The 27,573-nt window shown below is 42.3% G+C and overlaps 1 protein-coding gene across 4 annotated transcripts in view; it reads right to left on the bottom strand.

The window, feature by feature from the left end:
- Positions 1-3,447: 3,447 nt before the first annotated feature.
- Positions 3,448-27,573, bottom strand: part of LOC126390314 (CREB3 regulatory factor-like) — a 52,753-nt gene continuing 28,627 nt past the window's right edge. For all 4 annotated transcript variants that reach the window (XM_050044560.1, XM_050044559.1, XM_050044558.1 and 1 more), the window contains 5 exons: positions 26,554-26,727; positions 25,525-25,714; positions 19,068-19,141; positions 12,781-12,909; positions 3,448-11,388 (listed from right to left, as the gene is read on the bottom strand). In XM_050044560.1, coding sequence (XP_049900517.1) covers positions 11,273-11,388; positions 12,781-12,909; positions 19,068-19,141; positions 25,525-25,714; positions 26,554-26,727 — 683 coding nt within the window. In that variant the 3' untranslated portion in view covers positions 3,448-11,272. The remainder of the gene's footprint in view (positions 11,389-12,780; positions 12,910-19,067; positions 19,142-25,524; positions 25,715-26,553; positions 26,728-27,573) is intronic.

Genomic DNA, 27,573 nt, shown 5'->3' on the forward strand with positions numbered 1-27,573 from the left:
CGTCAGCCTGCATTAAGTGGAGTTGTGTTGCTACCTCCTCTCCCCTTGGATCTCCACAAGTGTTGTGAGGACTCTAAAACTTCACCTGAGCCTCCCTCGGCATATGGGTGAGTAGATAATGGCTGAATTTTCACTTTTGGGTGCACTATCCCTTTAAAGGTATCAAGTACTACGCACATACAAAGCCCTGCTAAACAGTGAATGAAGGCCCCCAAAACGGCCAACATTCTTTATGAGTTGACATAAAAAGGGTGTAAAGTAAAGAAATACTGATGAACATGTTTTATTAAGATATGTAAATTTGTGTTAGAGGTTCAAAAAATGTAAATAAAGGGTCCATTTGCACATTGGGAAGGATAATTTTTTTAAATGAAGATATTGAGAAACCTGTCATTGCCAAGGACTTTTCTGAGAGGTTAATTTTTTAGCATTTTATTTTAAATAAAAATAGGTTGTCTTTAATCGTTTAGCACTATATCACACCTGTTTACAATCCAAGTGTCATTCATCTAGTTGTATGCTCAGTACTTGCAAAACACATGCATTTTGGCATAGATTCTTCACACCGTCCGGCAGCTCAGAAGATCTACACAATCAGCAGTTTGACGGTGGACCCCCAAGATTAGTGCCACGAATCCAGTATCTGACCAAATGTCTCCTTCTGTTCCTGAGATACGACGCTGAATAACGGCCACAAAAGTGTTTTATCCAGAACATTATGATGTCACAGTGAAGTTGACCTTTGGCTTTTTGGATTTAAAATGTCATCACTTCATCATTTCGTCTTATTAGTTATTTGTGTGAATTCTTTGTCTCAATTAGTGAGTGAATTCTTGAGTTATGGCCAAAAACATGTTTTGTGAGGTCACACTGACCTTCAGCCACCAAATTCCAATCATTCTTGAATCAAAGTGGACGTTTGTCAAATCTGAGGAAACTCCCTCGAGGCCTTTGTAGCATATTGTGTGCACAAGAATGAGATGCAGGCAAGGTCATAGTGACTTTGACCTGTGACCACCAAAATCTAATCGGTTCATTGTTGAGTCCAAGCAGATGTTTGTGCTTGATTGAATAAATCCCACAAGGCACTCTTGAGATAGTGCGGCCACTAGAATGGGATGGATGGACAGAACGACAGCCTGAAAACATAGTGACCCCGGCCTCGGCTATCATCAGCACGGACGCATAATTAAACAAAGCCTCTATGCATAGTTTGAGAAAATTAAAGGTAAGTGAAAAACACAAATTTGGATTTATTTGGGGGTACTGATGCTTTAAATTGGGCTTAGTTAGTTCAGTTCAGGGTCAAGACCTTAGACTGGACATGTGTTGAAGCTTGTACAGTTTCTCTCCTGTAAGACAACACTGAGGGCTGACACTGCCCCGCATACTGAAGGAGGAGACTGGTTATGAGTTGGATCCTGCCAGGCTGTAAAACAATCATTGCCAGAGCACGCCAAAACTTACACAGGGCCCATCTTTGCTTTCATTCCTTCAGGATGAAGTTATGTAAAAAGCTACTTTCATAACTGAGGCAGTGGCTGTGTGTGACCTGCTGGTGGTGCTGTGCAGCATTCATGAACTGATGATCCCACAGTGTGAAATGCAAATCCTGCAAGATGTAAATGAACCGAAGAAAAAAAGCAACACCTTAAATTGATCACGCTGTCACCTCACTGCCTCACAGTTCACACCTGAATAAAATTCCAATTAGCAAGTCGAACATTTAGTCAGAGGATAAGGGCTGATTTTTAGTTTTACCTTCAATGCAGGAATCATTACGTCAAAGTAATAGCTTCAGCAAGTGCTTCGTATTATCTGAACTGACACATTAAAGGAACACAGACCCCATTTTTATTTTAAAAATATACTTTTAATACAACAGCTGCATATAAATATTAAAATATACATTATACAGGTGTACAGTACACTCACACAAAACCAAAACAAAAAATATTAGGCTTCTATTTGTACGGCACTTCTTGTATTTTTTTTTGTTTTTTTGTACTATTTTCTTAAAGGTTACTTACTGACGAAGGAGTTGTACATAAAGATGTGTTAATGTGTTAACAGGTCCGAAGTATTACTGTAGTATTGTGATTACTGAGTTACAGAAAGACAGACGGAAAAGGGAAGAAGAGAAGTAAGGGTTGCTGTACATTATATGACATGGCATTGTGGAATGTTTGCTCATCTCTTGATTCTCCTTTCCTCCTCATCGCTCAACGTGTTTTGAGGTGGATTAAAGAACCAGCAGGGATGTGATTATTCAGTCTTTATTCTCTCCACAGGATGCGTTCCTGGGATACCAAGGTATCATTTCATTTCTAACGAGGCCTTGTGGGGGTTTCATTCGTCCTCACATCCGCAACCGGCCTCCAATCCCGACAGAAACGACTGACTTGGTTTTGGTTAAAGCCACAAGGTGCGTCTCAGCTGCCTCTCATTTATCATCATTATATTTGACTTACAGGGCCGAGCATCTGTGTTTTAAATCTCTGGCGATATTTCAGAAAGCAACGAGGGCTGTAAACCTTTCACCACCCGCGGTTCACCCGGGGGATGCTAGCACCACACAGAACAGACTGCTACATGAATACCAACATGGAATATATATAAATATATTTGCATGGGCGGATCATGAGGCAATGGGCCTCTGGGCACAGATATGCAAAAGGCCCCACCACCTATCCTGATTAGGAGCAAGATACACAGACCTTAAGGTGGTTATGCATCTTGTTGTAGTCGTTTTGTGTCTCTTTGCAGTTCATTTGCATCTTTTTGTGGCCATTTTAAGTCTCTTCCTGGTCTGTATGAGTTAATTTGAGGGACATTGTGCAGGTGACGGCCACGGGACCCTTGATTTGTGCTCCTGGGCCTGTGCCTGGTAGGCCCGTTCAGTAATCCATCCATGTATATATGCGTCCGTAGATAAGAGTCATGAGTTCAGTCTTGTTCGAATTTAATGAGATATAACATGTTAACTAGTGAGCTTTAGGATGAGTCCACACGTACATGAGTATTTATGAAAACTGCGTCTTTTCCTCCCTGTTTTAATTAAAAAATATCCCGTTCACATAAGCAGTTTAAAAAAATCTCTGTGCAGATGAAAACGCAAACACACAAGAGCATGCTAAACCCAATCATTCAAGGACGAAGAAGACGTTAGCCAATCAGAAGCCAGAAAAAACTATTCCTAGACGGCTACTTGGCTGCAATAGTGCATCACAGCACATTCTGAAACCTAAATATACAGTGGAAGAGTATATGTGTAAACATGCATGAGGTCCCGTTTGCGAGGTGAGAGCCAGCACTATTTTGGTCACACAATAGCACAAAATGTCACCTCATTTGACGCCTCACAAAGGAGGAATTGGTGCTCACTCTGACATCACGAGCCAAAACCTGTTTCTCCTGCACATCAGCACTGTCAATAGAGTTCTTCACCCTGCACGCAATACAATAGGTGTGTTTCCAGTGATGTAAAGCGCAGTTGACGAGTGGACGGAAGGTGAAAAAGCTTCTTTGTCAGATATACCCATGTACATGTGGACTGGGCCCTAGAGGTGCTGGTTGGTGGATTCTGTCACCTTCGGACAGAGCGCGGCTACCTGTTTCTTCCAGTTTCCAGTCTTAATGCTAAGCTAAGCTAACCTGTAGCTTCATATTTAACGGACACATATGAGGTTGCTATCTATCTTCTCATCTAATTCTCAGCAAGAAAGCATATGAGCATATTTTCCCCCGACACACCCAGCAGATGGTCGGCTGTTGGTCAATGTCAGCCTGTTGGTAAGCATCTGTCGCCCTAGTTTTAGCAGTGTGTCCCGCAATGTTGGCCCTTGTCGGCATTTTACAGCCAATTCAGCATGCTGAGTCGGAGGCAGAGCCTGTTGGTGAATGAAATCAGTCTGATTGGCAGTTGAGTCAAGAGGTCATGAGATCAAAACAACCTTGGTATATTAGGTGAGATTATTTTTGTCAGCCATCGAGCTCTTTAGCAGAAACGACTCATTTGTGTTTGTGTTAATGTTTGCTGCATGATAAATACGCTTTGTTCTCTCAACACTGGGTTGTGTTATTAATGTGCTAACTCGCTTCTGAATCCATCTTGTCGGTCGTCCAGTTTCCCTTTTTAAGTGAAGATTACACACTATCACCGCCTGCAGGTATGGAGGGTCATTTCCTCTCACGCGCCACAGAACATATGCGCTAGTTGGCTGTCAGCTGTAGTCTTTGTGGTGTGTTCGTTGCAAATTTTTGGGCCACAGAAAAGGCAACATGAGGCAATGCACGAGTTCTTTCATGTTGGTTTGGTGTGTCTGGGCCTTAACACTACAATGTCTGGCTGCCTGAATTCAAAGCAGTCACGAAGAGCAGCAATGTAATACATCTTTTAAAACTTTGTGTGCGACTTTATTGCAAGGGTGTAAGGATTAAAAAACATTATAATCTATTTTAATTTAGGTCAATCACTCCCTTAAAATGGAAGGTATTTGAGGGTATTCAAACCATCGACAATTCTTTTGTCTACTTTGATTGGAACAGCGTTCTGTCCACCACATTTTTTGATCTGTTTCCCAAGTTGGAACTTTTGAACGACATTTGAAAAACTTTTATGATCAGATTTGTTTGTCTAAATTATGTTTCTTTCTAGCACTGATCCAACAAGTCATAAATACAAAAGAATCTCATGTAAAACAACCCAAACTGTTTCAACTTTGGCAGAAAACTGTGAGCACACGTAGGATCTCATTGCTCATATAAGATTAAGGAAACAGGATTTCCAGGGTCTTTAAACGACCTTATGGATTTTTGAAAGCTCGCCAGAGATTTAGATTTCATAAAAAACAGATTGTCTGCTCTGTGACTTCAGTGTAGTGATGAAACATGAGAGGCACAAACTGGAGCTGGCCTCAGCCAGCATCCAACACCTCAGCTTCACTAATAAGAGAACTCAATGTGGACCAGTGGGTCTAAACTGACACCTTACCTCATCTGGCTTCTTCCCAGATGGAGGTTTCCAGGTCAGTGACAAAGGAGATGGGGGCATCAAGATGCAAGCTGCAGCGGCAAGCAGCAGCGATTCCTCCTTCTCCTCTGCAGCTGTCAGAGTGTGACAGGGGGGCGGAGGCGGCGGGGATTAAGAGGTTTCAGGTAAACTATTCCGAGGCCCCGGCTAAGTGCTGTTTCCCCCGGCCTCCTCTGCCCTGAGGCCCGTCGCCTTTGAAACTGGAGAAGCCCGAGTGTCTCCGACAATGTGAGCGCTGGGGCAGAGTGGGGACGGGCACCCGGAGGTCAGCAGCGTCCCACCAGTGTAGGCTTACTGATGGGTCTATTCAGCCCGCCGGCCCACAAGGCCTGAACGCCTGGCCTTAAACCACACGGCGCTCACATTAAAGGTGGTAAAGGAGGGAGGCCAACAGCTTCTCCCTTTCCTCGTCACTCCAACGCTGCCTCTGCTTCTCTTTACTCAACTCAACTTAGTGTTTTCCAGGCAGGGACTATTTTAGACTTTGGATATCTTAACCCAAGCATACCAGCTCTGGCACAAATGGAGGGAAATGCCTCTTTGCAAGGCGGGAAGCTGCTTAAACCCTTTCCAGCCAATTCGGGTGCAACCAAAAATCAGTGTATCTACTGACTGTTTTGTCTTGAAACGTGAAAAATGCCCATTATAAGTTCTGAGAGCACAAGTTAGGGGTTTTAAACTGCTTGTTTTGGTTCAGCACCAAAAGATGTTCAAGTCATAATTACATAGAACAGAGAATTGTAGAGGATCCTTATATAACAGGAGCTGGAAACAGCTAATGGTTTGTTTTTTAAATGACCTGAATGACTAATTAATTATCAAAAATGTTGTTTCATCCAAATTTGTGATGTCTGACTGACCCCCAGATGTCGACTGGATACGGCTGCATCACCTTCCGGTAGCACCACAGCTCTGTCACGTCTCTGCCACAGTTCAAAAGTCCAAAAAGTGACAGTCAATGTGGTCACACTTTATGGAGGTACGGTATTACAGCATGTTGCGTTTTCTTATGTTTGTATCAGTATTTTGTTAATAATTTATATTAGCTTAAGAATAAAATGTATTCCTTCTTCTACTTCAGACACTTAAGAGAAATAGTGACAAATAAACAGCCAGTAAGAAATGAAAGTGCCTCATTAAAGGAACAGTTCCACATTTTGAGAGACTTGTCAATTCACTCCCTTGCATTGCGAAAGAAACTACTTTCATGAGACGGTTAATTTAGCTTAACATAAGGACTGAAAACAGGGGGAAACAGCTAGCCTCTAAAGCTCAACAATCCCACAGCCAGGTCTGATTTTCACGGTATAAAAGTACCTAAATCTCCTACACTATGGAGCCCATATAACAGGCACACTAGCGATTGACACTGGCCAAGCGGCTAACTTGAATAGAGATAAAATGATTAAATCGTGCGGCACTTCCTGACTTTTAAAATGTTCTCGGACTGAGTGTGACACTCGAAAAAATTTATACACTGATCTACAGACGTCTCTTTCACAATGCAAGTCTATGGCAAAAAGTCTTTTTGAGCCAAATGGATGTGACAGACCCTGAAATTGTAATTCCAAGTTTGGCCACTGTGTAGAATTGGCTTCGAAGCTGGGCACTGTTCCTGGGGACTTGGGCTGGGTGCAGTGACTTTCTGGCATCTTGTCATCACTGTAAGGTTGCCAGGCAACCAGCAGAAACTAAAGGAAGTCAATGTGCCTCGCCAAGAAAAAGTCCCGCCCAGAACGCTCCAAAATGATCAATAAGCATGTTACTCAGAGCTTTAGAGGTGCTGGTAGATGGATTTTCTTCTATCTTCAGACTGAGCCCGGTGAGCTTTTTTTCCCCAAGCCCCCAGGAACATTGCCGGGCTTTGAAGCCAATTTTAAACAGTGGCCAAAAGTGGAATTACATCTTCTGGGTCCGTCACGTGATGCCATGGGGCCCAACCCTTGCGAAATGACTCGTTTACCTATCAGAATTTGATCCATTCAGTCTGATAACATTTCGAAAGTCTAGAAGAGCTGCATTCATCTTATCCCCATTCAAATTAGCGGAGAACTAAAACAGACGTTAGCTGCTCAACGGGCCGAAGTTAGCTGCTCGGCCACAGTCGGTGGTCATTGAATCTCTAGCCTGCTTGCTCTATGGGCCCTATAATGTGGAAGATCTGGGTAATATTATACCACGGAAACAAAGCGTTTTTAGCTTCATGCGCCACTGTGCAACATTCCTAGGAATGGACAGAAAACGCCTTTTCCAGTCTTTATGCTAAGCTAAGCTAACTGACCACTGGCTGTAGCCATTTACCACACTAACATAACATTGTTGAGCACTGGCACATTTGCTACAGTGGCAGTGGGTCATGTCCTGCAGCCGTTAGACAATGCAGCCATGTTAAGTGGACACTGGGGGGCATTCAATTATTTGACTTCTTATATATAGAGGAAAGTACATCCTCCATATACGGGGTAGGTAACTCCACAGAAGACGTGGGTCACAGCCAAATGCTACCAGACTTAAGTTAAAGCATTAAAAACAGATTTCTTTACGCACTTCAACACTGGACACTGAAAGAACTTAGATATTTGTCTGAAGGGTTTCAAGCTGCCACTGTCCCCCCAAAACAGCCAAGCTGGGTCCAGCTTTCACTATGAGGACAGAAATGCTTTCTCTTTCTCAGAAAAAGCCAGTGAGTTTCAGGACTGTTTACTTCTCTCTGTCTCTGGCAGACGGCGACACCAAACGAGGAAGTGACTCGGATAAGAATCATCCAGTTTTTGCAAAGTCATTGTCCATACTAGGTTAGACTTGGCTAAATTTGTGAGCTGAGAGCATCAGTTCTGTATTCTTTAAATCCCAGCAGTTCCTTGGTTGACCTGGGCTGAGCTCACCCTGTAATGACCCCCCCTCCCCCCCGTGAATGCAGCTACAGAGACGTGACCAACCAGCAGACATCTCTGGGTCATTCCAGTTTCCCCCCTCACATATCTGCCTCCTGCTTCCAGGTATACATAAACAGAAACTTTCTGGGAAAGTGAGTCAGGAATGTGAGCCGAGAGCAAGTGGCCTTGCCAAAAACTGGCCACTCCCCGTTAAAGCTTTACAGTTAAAGGGATATTCCATGATACAAAAAGTGTTGCTCTAAAGAGGAATAATGCTACAGTATCGATCTAAGCCCTTACACGAGCTCACGAGTTGAGTAAAATCCGGCGTCATGTCTTGTTTGTCGTTTGGATCTGTGGCAGGAATTCACTGTGTAACAACAGTTTTCTCCTCAGTTCAGTTTTTGGCATATAGATGAATGTACGCAGCAGATGGTGTTTTGTGTTAAATAACACCACTTTGGAGGAAGGAAAACATCAGGACAAACTTATGCATGCAAAGTGAAATCCCTCTTAAACCCAAAGACCCCATGCTCCTTCAACGTGGCAGATGGGAACAGTTTAAACATTACTGATGTGTACAGTTGTTTTCTGCCATTTCCTCTCTTATTGTTTGTTGTAGCGCGAGGGCATGTGAAGGAAGCTGCAGCCAGCATGGGATCCTGTGACTGCTGGCAGCGTTGCCAGCTTCCCAAGCCTTGAGAGCAAGAGTGCAGAGAGCACCTTTAACCAAACAGGCTGAGAGTTTTCTTGACCTTGTCTTTTTTTTTTTTACTGGAAAATAATCACATGAAACCCAGACCAGGTTTCTGTGGTGATGCTTAAGAAGCCTCAGTGACATCAGAGCCTCCTGCTGCTGCATCAGACTATCTGTCTTTAGCATCAGAGCTTTAAAAGCTCTGCTCACCAGCACGATAAAACCTTTCCAGCTGAATGACAGGAATCCTCTGTTTACAGTACAGTTCTATACTCATGCAACCATGAGCAACTTTTTCCAGAATTTCAAAGGATACAGAAACTTAAACAGGAGCAAGGCAAACTGCCCTGAACTCTTGTGTCCACAGCTTTTCAAAATGACCACGAGTGAGACCTCTAGGAGGTGAAGAGTTTAAGGTTCACTGTTCCCCTTCTAGTTGAGACAGGAAATGGAGTTTCCATAGGAGGAGAACAGCGTGTTATAGAGCAGCAGCTTTGGAACGCAGCCCAGATGTGAGCTCGTCAAGGTTGAAAAACAAAAGGGGATTGCTTAGCAAACAGCCACTCCTCTACTTATATTTTCCAGAATTGGTGTTCACAGAAACCGGTGCAAGCTACTGTTTCCATGTATAGGTTTGAATCTGAAAAGCAAAATATTTTGGTTGACTTTTTTTGGCTAAATAAGTGATCGGACCCAACACAGGCCTGCAGGGTTTTTTTTTCTTCCAAGTCAAGTGAGGCCAAGCTGGGAGCAGTAGTCATGGGTTACGTTTTACCTTGTAATAGGGTTTAAGATCAGGCATAATAACACAGGTCCCTGTGGCTTTAAGCTCCAGGCACTTCAGAAAGGCGTCATTATGCAAACAAACTGCCTATTACAACAGTACATGCTCGCAGGCCAAAACCCAGTCAGCAGTTACTGCCTGATGCCTCCGCTCAGGTTTGCATTGCTTTTTTAAATTTTTTTCACCATACAGTAGCACCAAACTGAAACAAACTGAGACTAGTCGGTCACAAAGCGCCGAGCGCCCACAACAAGCCTCTCAATCAATATCTGTCTTTAGACAAAAGGTGCCAAGAGTCTTTTTTTTCTCTTCTGGAGGATCTGAAGCCCTCTTCAAAGGTGCTTAGTTGCTCTTACCACAGTGCAATTCAAAGGGTCCTTGACTTTTTTTTATGTCCAACAACATTTAGAGACCTTGGACAGGTTGGTCTACAGCTTCAGCAAAGACCACAGAAGAAAGGCAGAATTCAAAACTCTCACGACTGACACCCACTGTGTGGGCTGTGGCATTGCCAGATAACAACAAAATCATAATAATAATTAAAAAAAAAATTATTTGCTTTCTAGATCTACAAGTGTTTTTCTCTATTTGTCATTGCAATTCAGGAAGGTGCGCTACATAATCAGGTCAGGGGTTGAGGAGAGGGCTCGGGGAAGGCATTGAGGACACTTCCCTTTTGTGGGTAAAAATAAAGCCACTGCAGATAAGCTAAAGGAGCACCAGGCTGCAGAGCTAAAAGGCTGACGAAAGAACAAACTGTCAGTCATTTCCTGTCTGTCACACCACGGCTTCCCAGGTCCATGATAGTAGTGCATTTAGGTGAAGGGAATTAAAAGTTCAGTAACGTCATCCTCTGAGGATGCATGCGGGTAAACATGACAACAATCAAAATATTTCAGTCCCTCACTTTCCAAAACAAAACGATGTGTTGATGGTTGGCAGCATCTGAAGCAGTGAGAGGTTTTGGTGTCTGAGTGGTTCAGCAGTATCTTTGGTCAGTTTGAATTAAGGTGCAGTTTTCTCTTTCGTTTTTAACTTTGCTTACGTTTTGATGGGGTGAAGGGGAGTTAAAGAAGGAGGGGTTTGAGGGGGTTTTTAAAGCTCCAAGGACTTTTCCACAACAAACACGCTGTTGTTTCCATTAACAGCTGGTCTGGCATCAGGACTCTGGACTCCGTCACTTGTTACTGACATTTCAGATGCCGATGCAATCCAAATGGTATGCAGTGCTTCTATAGGAGCCTGGCCAAAAAAACAAAAAAAGCGCACACCCGCTTCTTTGTCTTCCAGGCCTGCGCTCCTCCCACTTCCTTATTTTAGCACTTCCTCTATCCTCAGATGCCCCCTCGCCCTCGCCTCACTACCGGCCCCCTGCCGACAACTACGACCATCTACAAAACAGTGCAATGTCTATTCATAGGCACACTGGGATACAAATACAGCACACAGAGGGAGAGAGGAACACTATACACTCATACAGTATGTTACACACCTTACACACACACGCACACGCACACAGACACACACACAGAACACAGAATACAGAGACGTCAGCAGCAGCAGCAGCAGCAGCTCTGGCCTGGTGGTGGTTGTGGTGCAGCCTGCAGAGACAGAGCGGTGAAGACGGCTGCTGTTTTGGAGGGCCAACAGGAGAGGAGCGGGAGGAGGGTGGCAATTTACTCCCGCTTTGTTTAGGCTACTCCTTCCTCCTCTTCTTCTTCCCCAGCATCTCCACCTCTTCATCTCTTAACTCTTACTCGAATGTGTACATCGTGAGAGCGGAGGCGGTGTGAAGAATCTTGGTCGGGTCAGGTTGCTTGGTTGGTGGAAGGGGAAGGCGTGGAGGAGGGAGGAGGAAGAGGAGAAGGGGATGCTGGGGGAGTTTAACCTGCCGCCTCATCACCTCCCTGCAGGGGCTCTTTGCGCTGGTTCTGACCGCCGGCGCTGGCCGCCAAAATCCTCTGCACAAAGTCTTTGGTCCGCCCAGCAACTAAAGGACCTGCAGTTGTCATGGAAATAAATTAGAGAGTGTGACGGAGAGAGCCCTTACAGATAAATGAGGCAGAATATTTCATGTTTTATGAAACAACTACAGATATCAACAAGTTTTGTGTTGCTATGTGTGGTATTTATTCAGTTTTGGGAAATCACTGCAGCATCAGTGGCTGTAGCTGACAGGGACAGCTAACAGCAGCAGCAAAGCTAACATCAGGACGTCATCTGTTAAAAGCCTCCCGTTGTCAGATAAGACATGAAACTACTCCAGTTAGCTCAATCATGTTGTAACTAAGACATCTGCTGGAAAAAATATTTTTTTCACTCAGTTACTGAGTTATTACAGACACCGCTAACGGCTAACAGCTAACGGTTAGCCCAGCTAATTTACGATAACTATGTAATTAATTACAAAACGTGCACACAGAAATAGTAATGTTNGTTAAAAGCCTCCCGTTGTCGGATAAGACATGAAACTACTCCAGTTAGCTCAATCATGTTGTAACTAAGACATCTGCTGGAAAAAATATTTTTTTCTCTCAGTTACTGAGTTATTACAGACACCGCTAACGGCTAACAGCTAACAGCTAACGGTTAGCCCAGCTAATTTACGATAACTATGTAATTAATTACAAAACGTGCATACAGAAATAGTAATGTTTGTTCAATCATTGTGTTTATAGACTTTACAAACACCAGATTAGTCTACACGGTGATATAGTGACGTGAAAAATGTGATATAGCTAAACTCTGCTGGTTTTCTACCCGAAAGTATTTGTAAACAACAAGGCGATTCCCTCTCTTGATCACCAAAATCTAATCAGTTCATCGTTGAGTCCCACAGTTGAAGAAATTCCCTCACGGCATTTCTGAAACATCGCATTCTCGAGAATAGGCTGGACGCACAGACACACGGACAACATGAATGTCCCCGGCCATGGCTATCACCGGTGCGGAGGCATAAAAACACGTTGTAGTGATTGTAATGTTGCTTTCGTTGTTGTAAACTGTAAAATATGAGTCCCATTTACGACTCTTTGGTGATAAACATGTTAACTGCAGTTAAGTGGACCACACACAGTGAAGACAAGAAATTTAACTTAAAGAGTTCAGTCAGAAACTAGTTAATGTGCATCAGTGCAACAGTCACAGGTATTTAAATTTACTTAATACTCATTTCAAGCTTCTATTTTCACTGTTGAATAAAATAAAGCCCACTGCTTGTAACTGGAGAACATTTACATGCTAACATGTTAGCATGGAGCTGCACACCCACAGTTCTACCAGCGATACACCAGCTATTTAGGGGATCTTTGTATTTATTACACCACGGGATAAAATGTATGTATTTTGATTTTTTTAGATATGGGGTGTTGTTTGTAGTTGTGTTTCTCACCGCTGGACTCTCGGAGGATGTCTTCCAGCCGTTGGGTCATCCCTCGCTCGTCCGTGTCCTCCTCCTCGCTGCTCTCCACCCGCAGTCGGATCACCTCCTTGATCCGCAGCAGAGCTCCCAACAGGTTCTCTGTGCAACGGAAAACAAAATACAAACCATTACAGTCACCTAGAAACACTAAATCAGCACTGCGGGTGCTGATGCCTGATGAAGCAGGTGCTCTGCAGCCGAAAGTCAACATATAACATCTGTAATAACATCACTGACTGGGGCGGCTGTGGCTCAGAGGGTAGAGCGGGTCGTCCACTAATTAGTTAGATTCCCTGCTCCTCCAGTCCTCATGTCAAAGTAACCATGGGCAAGATGCTGAACCCCAGATTGCCCCCAAATTGCTGTGTGAGTGCATGTGAATGGTTAACTGATGAGCAGGTGGCACTTTGTATGGTAGCCACAGCCACCAGTGTATGAATGTAGTGACAGTTTGAGCCTGCAGCGTATACACTACATATACTGCACATTTAAAACTAGAGGCCACATGGAGGCAGGTTGTTTAATGACACTATTCACTATCAGGGCCAACACCTCGTCCTCTTAACACAGAGCCGTACAAGATATTTGCCAAAGCGAAATACAGTAAAATAATCAAAATCATGATTTAAATCAGGCACTGTGATATCAAAGAATAAATTAATGATATCTGACAAAGACTTCAGAGCCAACTGCTGGTATTTGACAACTTTCGATACCCAGTGTTTGGGACACATTTCGGCCGGGACTCAAAAATTATTGAGGTTTGATACACATTTGGTTTCTCCAAAATTAAGAGCACATTTCAAAAAAATAAAACAAAAACTGGTGAATTATGGGATGAAAGAGGACATTGTTTTAACCTTTTGAAACCTGGATCAGTATCAGTTTTATCACACTTTTCTGGGCCGCGGAGAGAAAGACAGAGCGTTAACTCTCACCTTGAGGCCCTCTGTCTTATAACCAAGAGTTGCGCAAGAGACTTTGGTGTTATCTTGGGCTCAGATTTAAATTTCCACAGCTGCATCAAATCCATAACATCATCTGCCTGCTACCATCTAAAAACACTGCTATAGTCAGAGGAATAACGTCAAAGCAAGAATTTGCAAGGCTCACCCACACCTTTATTTCCAGTAGGTTATATTTCAGCAGCGATCTGTTCATAGACCTTTTCGAACACTGCTGCTCGGGTCCTGACAGAGACTAGAAAATATGACCTCACTACTGTAGTTATAAAATCATTACACTGGCTACCTGTCACTCAGATAATTGATTTCAAAATCCTGCTGCTTGTTTATAAATCACTCTGTGGCTCAGCGTCCAAATATATCTCTGACATGCTTGTGACATATGAACCTTCAGCGTTTTGTTTTCATGCAGCACAAACCTGGAATAACTGTGATGTTGTGAGACAGCCCCGACTCTAAGCCAAAGCCGAAAACTTTTCTTTTTTACACTGCCTGCTCCACCCTGTAATGACTGCAACCTCATTTTAAACTCAATTTTAAATCATTTATATAATCTTTTTATCCCTGCACCTCTTGAAGTCATTTAGTAATTCATTTTACCTTTTATATATTTTTTCTCTTTACTTTTTTTTTATTGTAAATCTGTCTTTTATTATGTTTTAAATTGTATTGCTCTGTAAAGCACTTTGAATAGCCCTGGTGCATGAAATGTGTAAAACAAATAAAGCTTCCCTGCCTTAAACCTTTGAAACCTGAGCAAATAGATTTAATTCTCTTCAAATATGAGGTTATAAAAAGGTAATGAGCAAATTGATTGAAAGGTGATAAGAAAACAACCTGAAAATTAGGTTTAAAGAGAGAGAGAGAATATTAGAAAATATTTTTTTAAAAAGGAAAGATGTCTAGCAACTATGTTTATGATTATTAGAATTATATATTTAAAAAATGTCACAGAATATATGTATATGTTTCTTAATCTTAGTACTTTTTTCAGGTCTATATATTTTCAGGTATTTTATATTATTTATCCTTAATTTAACCAGGAAGTCCCTTTCTTTCTTTATTTCTTCGTTCTTCATTTCTTGTTTAGTTGCTCATCACTTTCTCCATATGTTTTTGAAAGCAATAAGCCAATTTGCTAAGTTTTCATAGGGTTAAAAGAGCAAAAGGGACAAGAGACGACGGTTTAACCATTCAAAATCTAAATCAGCTTCAGTTTTTCATGTGCTGCATTCAGACGCATTTCACACATTTGTAAACCTTTGAAACCTGAGCAAATAGATTTAATTCTCTTCAAAAATATGGGAAAAAAGCCAACAAGCAAATTGCAAAAAATTAGTTAAAGGTGACAAAAAACAACAACCTGAAAATTAGTTTTAAAGAGAAAGAAAGAATATTCAAAAACATGAAACAGTAAAAATGTCTAGAAACTATATGTATGATTATCAGAATTACATATTTACAGTGTGTTACAGAATATATATATATGTATATATATTTCTTAATTTTTAGCTCTTTTTTTCAGGTCATTTCCTTTTTACTAATTTCTTGAAAAATTTGGATCATTTCTTGTTAAGTTGCTCATCACTTTCCTCCCATGTTTTTGAAAGAAATCAAGCTGATGTACTCAGGTTTTGAAGGATTAAAAGAGGAAATGGAAAGTGAAAGAAAAAGAAAGTAAAGCTAAAACTAAGTGCAGTGAAGGTGAAGTAAGGGCAGGGGTGGCCTAAAGGTCTGGAGAGTGGGCTTGATGGATTTCGGTGATGAAAGTGAAATATCAGTGACTGTCCCTCCCTCATTACTGCCACTGAGCAATTAACCCCCAGCTGCCCCAGTGAAGCTGCTCAGCAGCCAACAGATCAGACTGGGGCTTCCAGGTGTGAATGTGTGATGATCATAATCATCAGTCCCTTCTGTTATTTTGGCTCCCTCCCCCTGTGGGTTCATGTGACCTGATGGCGCCATGGCACCCCTCCTGTCAGCGTCATATAGATCTCATTCCTCTTTTGTCCAACGCTTGTCTCAGCGGGGAGTCTGTGTGTGGGCGAGGGACCGCAGTGGGTCTCAAACCCTCCAACTCCACATCACACACTGTAACTGAAGTCAGGAGGCTTCCCGGCATTGGCATGGCACCAAAGTCCTACTTGTTTGAAGTTTCCTGTTGAATCTGCTGCTAGGCATGTAGAGCGTGTTTTGTATAGATGCAAATTACAGTGATGGAGAGAGAAAGGACAGAGCCAGCGAGCGCATGAGAGAGAATGAACAAAAAGGGAAAGAAAGAGTCACAGGAGGGAGAGGAGGGAAAGAGGAAGCAAGGGGATGTGTGAGGTTAAGCCCTGTGTGTGTTTTGGCTTCCTGCCAGTGGGACACAAATTTGCGGGAGCCACAACTAAAGCCTTCGCAATGAAGCGCCGGTTCAGGATCAGGAATGACTGGAATGTTAAAAAATGTGAGGAGAAAAAAAAGGGACAAAGGAAGCTGGATGCTGGTCAGAGTTACATTCAAAGAGGTCGGACCAAACCAGACGAGGAAGAGGAGGAGGAGGAGGAGGAGGAGGAGGAGGAGGAGGAGGAGGCAGGCAGGACCGGGCTGACACATTTGGCAGAGTTGAAGTGTTGATTATCTTGTTACTATCAGCTTTCTGCAGTAACATGATTTCTTAAACAGGGCGTCTTCAGAGTGGCCTTGAAAAGATGGTTTCTCAGTAATTTATAGCTTGATTTGCATTTTGTTCTTATTATAAAGAGAGGCTGGAACATGTTATCTTTACCACTCTGGAACTGTGATACGTGTTAGTTGTTATATGTCGGAGGACCTCAGTGGAAACGAGCCACTTGGCTTTGTAGCGATTTTATCTTCAATGATTGTAACTGCTGCTGTGTGTAAAATAATTTCAGTCGATTAAACATTATGTAAACTTGGACTTCTCCACTGGAGAAACCATTAGGCTACACTCCTGCTGAAAACACCTTGATTTCCAACACGCAGTCCAATTTCTGCAGCTGAACACAAGGTTACTTCTAAAATTTAGACAAATTCACACAGTAAGAGGAAAAAAAACAAATACTCTCCTCCCACAGAGCCGCTTTCCTCACTATCAGAATATGATACTGGAGGCATGCGGTGGTGCCTGAAATAAAGAGCACCTCTGCTAACGTCGGGAGAAATTATAACACAATTTTGAAAAATACCATCAACCTTGAGGGAAAGAGAGCAGAAGCGCTGCCTCACACAGCAAAGGTCAAATATTTAATGAGCGAGGCTACTGTTTACAGAGTCATCTAGTAACTAAATCAATAATGAGACGATGCATCAGGATCTGCATGATTCAGTCATTGATCAAACATGATGTATGTATTCAGAGATGAGAGCAGCACAGTGTGAGGACAAACAGAAAACCTTCTGGAAAAACAAGTAGAGACAAACAGGGCTGTCAGGCTGGGTGGGAATCACAGCAGACACTGACAACATTGATAAGGGCACCAATAAAGTGTGTAGTACTGCAGAGTATCACAATATTTAGTGGCAGTATGAAGGCCACTCAGATCCTTAGCTTAAGTAGAGAAGTAATACCACAGTGTAAAAACACTCTGTTACAAGTAAAGGTCTTGCATTTGAAATATCACTTAAAGCTACGGTAGGGGATTTTTTCTGTCATTGGGCAAAAATCCCAAAAGTAGGGGATTTTTTCTGTCATTGGGCAAAAATCCCAAAAATAAACTTTGAGCACACTGTAATTCACGCGGTCTGAGAGAAAACTAGACTTCTGCACTCCATCTTGGCTCTGTTTCCAGGCTTCACAAAATCTAGCCTGACAGTTCCCAATGCCTGTTCTGCAAATGCTGATGTCTCTTTGGTGTAAAGGCCTTTGCACAATGAGTCCGCACGTCAAAAAATAAATACGACTTCACGTTGTGTCAATTATGTTCGCACACTGAGTCTGAAACTTTGGTCCGTCATTGAAATTTTCGGAATAGGTTAGATTTTCTATGTTTTTCACATCCGTCAGGACGACACTTGGACGGTTTCCTCTGGTTTCTTTTGCTATCAAAGCTAACGTTAGCTAATGCGCTAAAACGTTAGCGTAAAGGAGAAATCCAATATTCCTCTTAATGCCTCCCGTTTCTGATGAGGTGGACGTAATAACCCTTAATACACTTAACGTTATTCATCCCTACAACAGGAAATACTTTTTCCCTAACCTGATATGAAGTGTGCGCTGCACATGTGAGCATTTTTGATGATGGCCTCCGTCCAGTCCTTTGGTCTTATCACATTTAACCATCTCTGTTTTTGTTGACGGGCAGTGGCGGCTGGTTTTGAGCCATGACTCCTTCTATTCTGGCTCCCAATACCACAACAAGACAAACACATTTTAAGACTCCTGTGTAGCCTACAGCCCTGTGGGGGAGAGGCAGGTTTTGCCTCGAGCTAATGAAATAACGTCGGCTGTAAAAAGGTCGACAGACTTTAGCCCCTTTTACACTGCCAGATTTTCTGCGAATGTTGGGCCGTTTTGCCGGCAAGCTGCGAGAGTTTAGACACACAGAGGCGGATTGGCGAGTTGATCCGAGATGCCCAATTTTCCGCCTCGTAGGGTAGTCATATTGGCGGAACCCTTTTAGTTTAAACAGACCGAGGCGCCCTTCCGCAATGGGAGGAGCTGTTGATGACGCCGCACGTGCGAGCCACTGGCGGTGGATNTAAACAAAAGTAGGTAGGCGGCATTTTGCTGCACTCCCCGATTTTGTTTTTATACTGCCAATGTTGAAGACTGATTGGGCTTTCCTGCAAATTTGCACAATTCCTGTTTAAAAATAAGAGTGACTTTAGAGTGACGCCAATGAATCATAAGCTTAGAAATATTTTATGAACCCTCACTGTCAGGTGAAAAACTTTTTACCTTCAATTTTTCAATCAATAAATCTTATTCAATTTGATCTAAACCAGGTACATAAAGATATCAAATTGTAAATATTTTTTAAAAAATGGTACAACTTTTTTTCCAGACATATTTTCATAGTATTGTTTCATATTTTTAGTGAATTATTTTTCTATTCTGTATTCTTGTACCTTGGCTTTTGCAGCACTTGCAAAACTTTTCTTTTCTTTTTTTAAAATTTCCTCCTACTATATCTATTGTTATGCACCGAAACACCAAGGTTCCCTGATTCCTTGTATGTGAAAACCCGATAAACCTGATCCTGAAGAATGTAAGTCCCTCAGCTGGAGTTAAAACATGAAAATAATCAAAGTTAGATGTGTGGTATGTGTCAAATCTGCAGTACTGACCATACTCCTGGTTGAGCCCCCACAGCTTGATCTTGTTGGCTTCGTGCTGGGCCTTCTTCTTCAGCCGGCAGGCCCTGGAAGCAGAGGAAAAGAGAACACCGTCAATCTCTGGAACGGGAGACTCGGTTCTCGTATTCCCGTTCTCCACGTGGTCCTGTTACTATCTCTGCCGGTTCACACTGAGAGCAGCTGGAGAGCGATGAGTGGAGGATTTATTTCCAAACTGTGAGGGAGATTGACTGGAAACCTCCCTCATCCCTCCTCTCCTCTGCTTCCATTTGACACAACGACTCTGAAGGGATGCGGCCGGTTTGGTTTCAGAGTATTTGGTGTTGAAAATAGGCAGCAGAGAATGAATCAATCAATGCATGTTAAATATTCATGTGTCTCATGGGGACTATTCTCTGCAGTGTGCAGAGAATTTCTCTTTTCTTGCGGCTGTGAGTCAGCTAAACGAAACTTAAGGAAACAAAAGAATTGCAGGCCAGTGCTGTTGGACTGAATGCTCCCTCTGTGTTTCTCTGCACGTTGAAATGGTGGGTTTTTCTCCTGTAAATTTCCAATTTGTACCACAGTCCCTGCTGGTTTGGGAAGGATGTGGACGACAATACAACAATTAAGCTGCTTCAAATCATTACAAGTTCCAAAATGGGTTTCCCACAAGCCCCTGAACACACCATCAACATAGAGTCTAGCTGAAACATTCCCTGCTCTCAATGCAAAATCCAAAAGAGTCCTGCTGTTCATTGTGATGGCTCACCTACAGCTGCAAATTGATTTAATTGGTGTGCTGAATGAGTCGAAACCAGCGGCTGCCTGGAAGGTAGGAAGGACATATTCCCCAAATTAAAAGCTTCTGGTACTTTGAAGGGTTTGGAAAATGGCCGCTGTGGTTTAATATACTTGGAAGTGTATCCAAACTTGAGGCTTTACCTATTTTTGAGATCAAACCAAGCAACCAATCACATGACGAGAGGTAAATGAGCCTGCAGGGAAAGAATGACTCAGAAGGCCTGCAGCAGTGTCACTGTGATGTGGACAATGTTGCAGGGAGGAAGTTATAAAACAAGCTATTTGACGGTTCAGCTGGGAGCTCTCTGACAAACAGTTGATTCATTACCTTCAAAGGAATACTCCAAAATTTGGGGGGGGGGGGGGCATGCTTATTTGCTGTATTAGCAGCATGACTGTGAGATATGTGGAGCAGAGCAGGGTGGTATGCATTTAGATAATATACAGAACATATTGATTTTTTGGAGTGTATGTTCCATCAAAGTTCAGCACTGTCATGACTGTAGGCAACAGCGCCAAAATGCATTAGCATGTCATCAAAGATGCAAAAGCTGTCACCAGATTCACTTCTCCTTCATGATTATATGGGTACAATTTCTGTTTCAGAACTGAGAACACTGCGACAGAATTAAACTTATCCGGGTATATAAAGGAAAACAAGCATTCTGCAGGTCCACAAAATCAGGCTCCCATTCATCGTCTATGGAGCCGCTGCAGATTTCACACTATATTTGAGACTTACTTCTGTGGTTTCTGGCTTTGAGAGAGAGTAGCTCATGCTCACAAATACTGACTGAACTTTCCTCGGCCATGGAGATAACATATTGGAATTCTTAATATAGGTGGTGTCTCATTTAAGGCTTAAAGTTATGCGTAATTACTGGCTTGGCTGCTTTGAGTGACAGGTGGGTGCCGTCTATTGACAATGCTTGTTAGGTAATGAAACTATGGCACAGACCTTGTTTCACAAAGTACAGGCATAGCCCCAGTTGTCACTTATCAGTTACATGAGTTACGGCAGATTAACACTTGTGCTTCAGCTCTACGCAGAGCCTACACCTTTGTGAGCATTCGTACTTGTGCGGTGGTGTGTCTGTCGCTCTGCAGGCACACCTCCAAAACACTAGTCGGCGACGGGGTTTCTGTGAAGTTTTGTTGATCTAAAACACATTAAACATGGCTTAATAGCGACATTTTCAATTATAAGTACACAAATCAGCTTCACTATAACTCGCAGCATTCACAGACAAAGCATTTGTCTTCTGCTGGACACGTTTTCCCCACAAATACAACATGCTAATGGTTTTTAGCACAAACCTATGGCATTTTACATTGTATAAATTAGCCTAGCGGCTACTCATACAAAGCCAGGGATAACAGCAACATTTAACAAAGATAATGTCACAAAATTCGGCTCCATTACAACTCACAAGGTTCACTGACAAAACAACTGTCTTACACTAAACACGTTTTCCAAACAAATACAACATGCTAACGTTATTAGCACAAGTCTACCGCATTTTACATTGTATAAATTAGCCTAGCGACGAGCGCAGATTTCCTCTGCTCATATAAAACCAGGGACAACAGCAACGTTTAACAAAGGTAATGTCACACAATTCTGCTCTATTACAGCTCACAGGGTTCACTGTCAAAACAACTGTCTTATACTAAACACGTTTTCCAAACAAATACAACATGCTAACGTTATTAGCAGAAGCTTATGACATTTTACACAGTATAAATTAGCCTAGCAACTAACCAACAGAGTTGTCGTCTGCTCATATGTAGCCAGGATAAATCACACACAAGACTTAAAATGCTATACTGTGGAGGCTTTATTGTCTTCACAATTTATTGTTTCTGAGCAATTAAAGTAAATAAAAGCTTTGTTTAAGGGATGTGGTTTTCAGCTTACAAAAGCAGACAGGAGGTCTGCGTCGCCGCCACGTGTAGTTCCATTTCTGGGAAGGTGCACATCAGGCTACAGCGTAGGTTGATTCGACACAGATGTATAAATCCTGCTTTAATAATGACGTTTTGATTGCCTACAAAGTCTTGTTCAGTGTTTGGTTGAACTAAAAATCCCTCTAAGAAGTTGGATATCAGTTTTTATGGTAAGAAGATTTTGTTTTAATGGTTTTAATGTGTTTTTTTGCTAACCATAGACTGTAAATGCATAGGTGGACGCTAACCAAGCTAGCAGCTAGTGTTAGGGTTAACGCCACCCTCCAAAAACACAAACGCAAACGAAGAGGCCATTAACCTCCAGATGACAGGAACGGTGAAGAACACGACGATTTACGAGAGAATCCATGAAAAATCGACTGACCAGCCGCGGCTTCCCTCCCACGTCACTGTTTACGTCACACGCTGAGCTAAACGTTTTGTTACTTGCTCACGCCCCCATTGTCCTGAAAAAGGCGCATTCTGCATAAACAAAAGTAAGTAGGCGGCATTTTGCTGCACTCCCTGATTTTGTTTTTATACTGCCAATGCTAAAAAAAAGACTGATTGGGCTTTCCTGTAAATTTGCACAATTCCTATCTAAAAAGGGCTATTGTGTCTACAACTGAGCTGTTTGAGACACCTCTGATGGAGCTCAACTAACAGTTTCCACCTGCTTCCAGTCTTTGTGCTGAACACACAGAGATTAAACTGATATAAATCTCCCCACGTAACTCTCAGTAAGAAAGTAAACAACTGTATTTTCCAAAATGATGGATTATTCCTGTAAGTCTGTGACCAGGACATGATCTTTCCATCCCTAACAGTGTTTGTTGAAGCGCCCGGCCAAGCTGGAGACACCACAGCTAACAACTGGGCGTTTTTTTATTTTTTCCCCAACGCCGGCTGAACGCCCCGGGCAGGTTTGTTTTTGACAAAGAAAGAAAAGAAGAGACTGGAGGCGGTTAGGATAATCCCACGGCTAACTCTGACCTGTTCTCAGGCAGCCACAAAGAATGACAGCACAAAAAGATGTGAATCTCCACAGATGAAATTCCTGCATATTGAATTAAAACATGAACTCAGTCACATCGCGCGGTATGACTGAAGTACTCGGTGACTCTAACTGAATACTTTACCCTCACTGTCTCCGTCTTCTTCTCAGTTTTCTTTTGCTTCTTCCTTCAACTTTCTATCGGATGATGTGTTTGTGTCGTGTTTAATATGTTTGGAATAATAAGATATTCCCAGAGTCCCTCTCCTCTTTAAACCGACTGTAATAATGTCCTTTCCTCCAAATTCTCCCCCCCTCCCTTCTTCCCTCCAGAGATGAACTTTCTGTGACCCTCCTCATCTAACTCCTCGTCTGCCTCCACAATTCTGCCCTGATTTCCTCCTATTCATCCTCTCATCCTGCCTCCCTCCATCTCATCTCCTCTGTTGTTTTCCTCCGCTTCCCTCCATCTTTCCTTCATTTATTCCATCTCGCTCATGTCCAAGGTAAACTCATTAAACAGGGCCAATCAACTCAAAAACACCCTCATGACCTACATTTTCAAATCATTCGTGTTGTGTGTATCGTCCTCAGGGACGCATGTGCTTGTAGTTGCAGTTTCCTCAGGTTTTAAAAGGTCATCCTCAGTGTGGTACACTGTGTACCCCTGGGGGAGGAAAGGAAATCAAATGTTTCCTGCAGGGTTCATGCAGATGGGGAAAGTCAAATTCAAGGACTTTTAAGTACTTTTTCAAGCACTCACTTTTTAAGGATGCAATTGTTTTCTCCACGACCATCTGTTGCAAGAGAACTCTGCAAATTTATAAATGGAGCAAACACATGCTGCTCGGGCTTAAAATTAACTTATTATTAATTAGCTGGCTATTATTATTCATGCGTGTGACTGGCAAAGGACAAAAAAGCAAGAAAATATACAAAGTACAGAACACGATGTAGCAAACATTAACCAAACCATAAACCTTCATGAGACACTGCAGATCTGAGCAGAGTCTGAAGTGAAGTCCAGCAGCTGCTTGCTCCGCTGTGGCTCAGTGGATAACAAGTGGAGCTAGCTGCTAACAGCTACCGCCGCAACCAACCAACTACACAAATCCATCCAGCAGCTCCACCATGGTTGCTTATTTACTGCCAAATTACAGCTCACAAATTGTGCTATCGGCTGACTCTGTGTTTCACAGGCTAGTGAAACATCCTGGTGCTGAGTATTTACTGGAGTTAACCAACCCTTTGGCACAGCGAGATCACTCTGCAAATATGGCGTTAGAAAATAATTGCAAGCTTGGCCAGTCTTAGCAGTTTAAAACATTTTCCTAATATGTTTCTTAAATCAATCAAATCAAATTTAAGTACCTTTTTCAGGGACCAAGTTAAACTAGAATTATCACTTTGCAGTTGTATGCCTCCACGCACAAGTCAAGTTGCACTTAGAGTTTACGTCCACATCTGTGAAAACATGGATACTTCACACACCTTCCCCTGGCAGCCCAGAAGATACAATCAGCACAGTTTCAAGGTGGACACCCGAAATTAATGTCACCAGTTTAGTATCTGACCAAATGTCTCTTCTGTTCCTGAGATATGACGTTGAGTAATGGCCAGAAATGTGATATCATAGAACATTATGATGTCACAGTAAAGTTGACCTTTGACCTTTTGGATATAAAATGTCATCACCTCATTATTTTATCCTGTTAGACATTTTTGTGCCATAATTAGCGTATGAAGTCTTGAGTTGCCAGCAAAAAAATCAACTTTCACAAGGTCACAGTGACCTTTCACTTTTGACCACCAAATTCTAATAATTTCATCACTGAGTCCAAGTGGATATTTTGCCAAATTTGAAAAAAAATGCATTCATGAGAATGAGACAAACAAGGTCCCAGTGACCTTAACATTTGACCTTTGACCACCAAATTCTTATCAGTTCATTCTTGAGTCTAAGTGGATGTTTGTGCCAAATTTGAAGAAGTTCCCTCAAGGAGTTCTTGAGATATTTTGTTCACGAGAATGAGACAAAGACAAAGTCACACTGACCTTTGACCATCAGAATCATATCAGTCCAAGTGGACATTTGTGCCAAATTTGGAGAAAAAAAAAAATCCCCCAAGGTGTTCTCCAGATATTGCGCTCATGATAATGGGACAGATGTATGGACTGACAGACAGACAGACAGACATACAACTCAAAAACATGATGTCTCCAGGCTCGTCTGTCGCTACAGCAGAGGCACAGAAATGTCTGCTTTTTAAGGTATTCCAGTACTTACACTCCCGAATGCCAAATTCAAGTACTACAAGCACCGCTTACGAACCCTACTCCTGACACTTCAGGATAAAAACACAAGACACTGGAAATAAAAAACATTTTTCGTGGATTTTCTGATTTTCTATCAAGTCAAATCAACTATACCTTAAATTGCTTGCATTCCTCTCTCTCTCTCTCTCTCTCCTCCAGAAACACTATAAGAAGGTCAGATACTTAAATGCACCACACATTTGAAAACCAATCTTGAAGGCTAAAGACTGCAGATACCAAACCACGGAGGTCTGCAGGATTCTCTGCTATTTTTTTCTGCAAACGCTTTACAAATACTGAAAAACCTCTCGAAATGCCCACTCATGCCTGATAAAATCGATACGGGAAGTCTCCAGGGCTCTGGCTCAGTGCAGAGGATGTAGGAGGGCAGTAAGTGGAGTCTGGTACCTGGAGGCCAGCTTGTTCTTCTCCTTACGGGACCGGGCGCGGGCCACAGCGGGCAGGTCGTTGACGGGGCCCATGCCGTCGATGGCAGCATTGAGCTTCTGCAGCTGCTCCCCGATGTTGTGCAGCTTCTGGGGGTTTGGTGTCAGGTCGCTGGCGTCTGTCTTGCGAGCTTTGCGGCGCCCTTTTTTGCCTGGACAAAGGAAAACATAATGAATTCAATGCCTGTCAGTGAAGGTCTTTCAATCCTCAATCTTAAACCCACCAGTGTGCCCGTAAATCTGAATTTATACTGTGCAGCCAAACGTTTGTCCAAGATCCACATAACTCTGGCAAGGTCCCAAATCATGCTCTGTCACCAAGAAATCCTTAGAAATATGCAGCTACAAAAGTGGCATCATAGCTTTAAATATCTTAATTAAATGTAACAGGACTCAGTTACAGAATATATAAATATGTCACAATCTTACATGTTAATTTTAGACGCAGTACTAGTTTGTGATTTTATTCTATTGTGCATTAAAGGGACTGTGTCGTTCTGGATTCTTCTGAAGAACAAAGGCTGCCAAACTGCTGCACAGCCACAGTCGAGCCTGACGTAAGATTCACTTATCAAGGAAATGTTGAAAAATTCAGATTTTGACATGAAAGTTGTATGTAGGGCACATGCCTGAGGGTCCCGATCCGATTGGTGTCACATGAGAGAAAAGAAATGGGACACTTTCAGCTGCAGTGTGAATATCGTTTTAATGACTCCTGCTGCAAAAAAAATACCTCTAATTCAGGAGATCTTGACACTTTCGCTCCCAGCTTCACCTCTACATGATCAGGACTGCGACTAACAATTAATCTATCAGCCATCTTTCTGATTAATTGGGTCACCAGACTACTCTGTCTGATCATCACCTAATAGCACATTTATGTGACTCCTTAAATGTTTTATTCAATAATCAAAATTTCCATAAATAAACTGTCTTGATCTATTGACGGTCTCATCGTTTCAGCACCCTGATAGTGCTGCAGTGTTCTCACCCTCTCGGCGGTACAGTGTGCTGGGTAGAGTGCTGGAGCTCCAAGACAGAGACCAGTGGACGTCTCCGCCCAGTTTCTTCTTTGTAGCCGACTCTCGAGCGCGCCGGTACTCCCAGAAACAGCGACGCTTCGACGGGCGCTCGCCCGGCTGCCTCACTGGCTCGGCCTCCACCTCTGAAGGGAAACACAAAGAGAATTCTGAGTTTGAGCGCTGATGCAAACGCACTGAAGTCTGCAGTGAAGAGGGATGCGCCAACATGTGACTTTGTGGTGCATCGTGATACAAAAAACACACAATAAGATGATCATGGTGAATTTATGTTATTGGATAATTCTGAATATCATATTCAGCAGCACCCAAAGAGACTGCTGGGCAAGGAACAATAAAAGAGACCCAGCAAAAACGGACTGAATACGCACCAACCGAAATGCAAACGATTTTAATCAAGCATTGACATAATTTCAAATAGCTGGAAAACCTTGCACTTTAACATTGTTTATTTGTTCTCCACTAAAGGATGTTCACTTCACACATACGACGCACATATGGTGAGCTGCACTGACGATGACTTTATGATGATTTCATACCTAGTATTTCTAATTTTTACCTCTATCTAGTCATTTTATTAACTTTTATTGTATATAACAGAACTGTTTGATTTTATGATCTATTGATACATTGCTGCTTTTTTTAAAACTGTGTTTTCGCCTATAAATAAAATGTATCATCATTATTATTATCATCATGAAATAAAAAGTCCCATCTGTGATGCAATAAACACATTTGTTTCTTAATAAAATGTTAATTAAAATGTAAATTAAGTGCCCTTGAAAGAGTTTTAACCATATTTTGATTATTATCAGAATAACATTATGAATCACAATTACTGAGGCCAGAATAATCGTGACACAAATCTTCAAGCAACAAATGAGAAATTTGCTTTCGAATAATTTCAGTGTAGCTGAGTGGATTTTCACAATGTTATAAAAAAAGCTGCTAAATATATATATTTTTAATTC

This window comes from Epinephelus moara, chromosome 5 (assembly GCF_006386435.1).
Source record: "Epinephelus moara isolate mb chromosome 5, YSFRI_EMoa_1.0, whole genome shotgun sequence".
In the NCBI taxonomy this organism is placed as follows: domain Eukaryota; kingdom Metazoa; phylum Chordata; class Actinopteri; order Perciformes; family Serranidae; genus Epinephelus; species Epinephelus moara.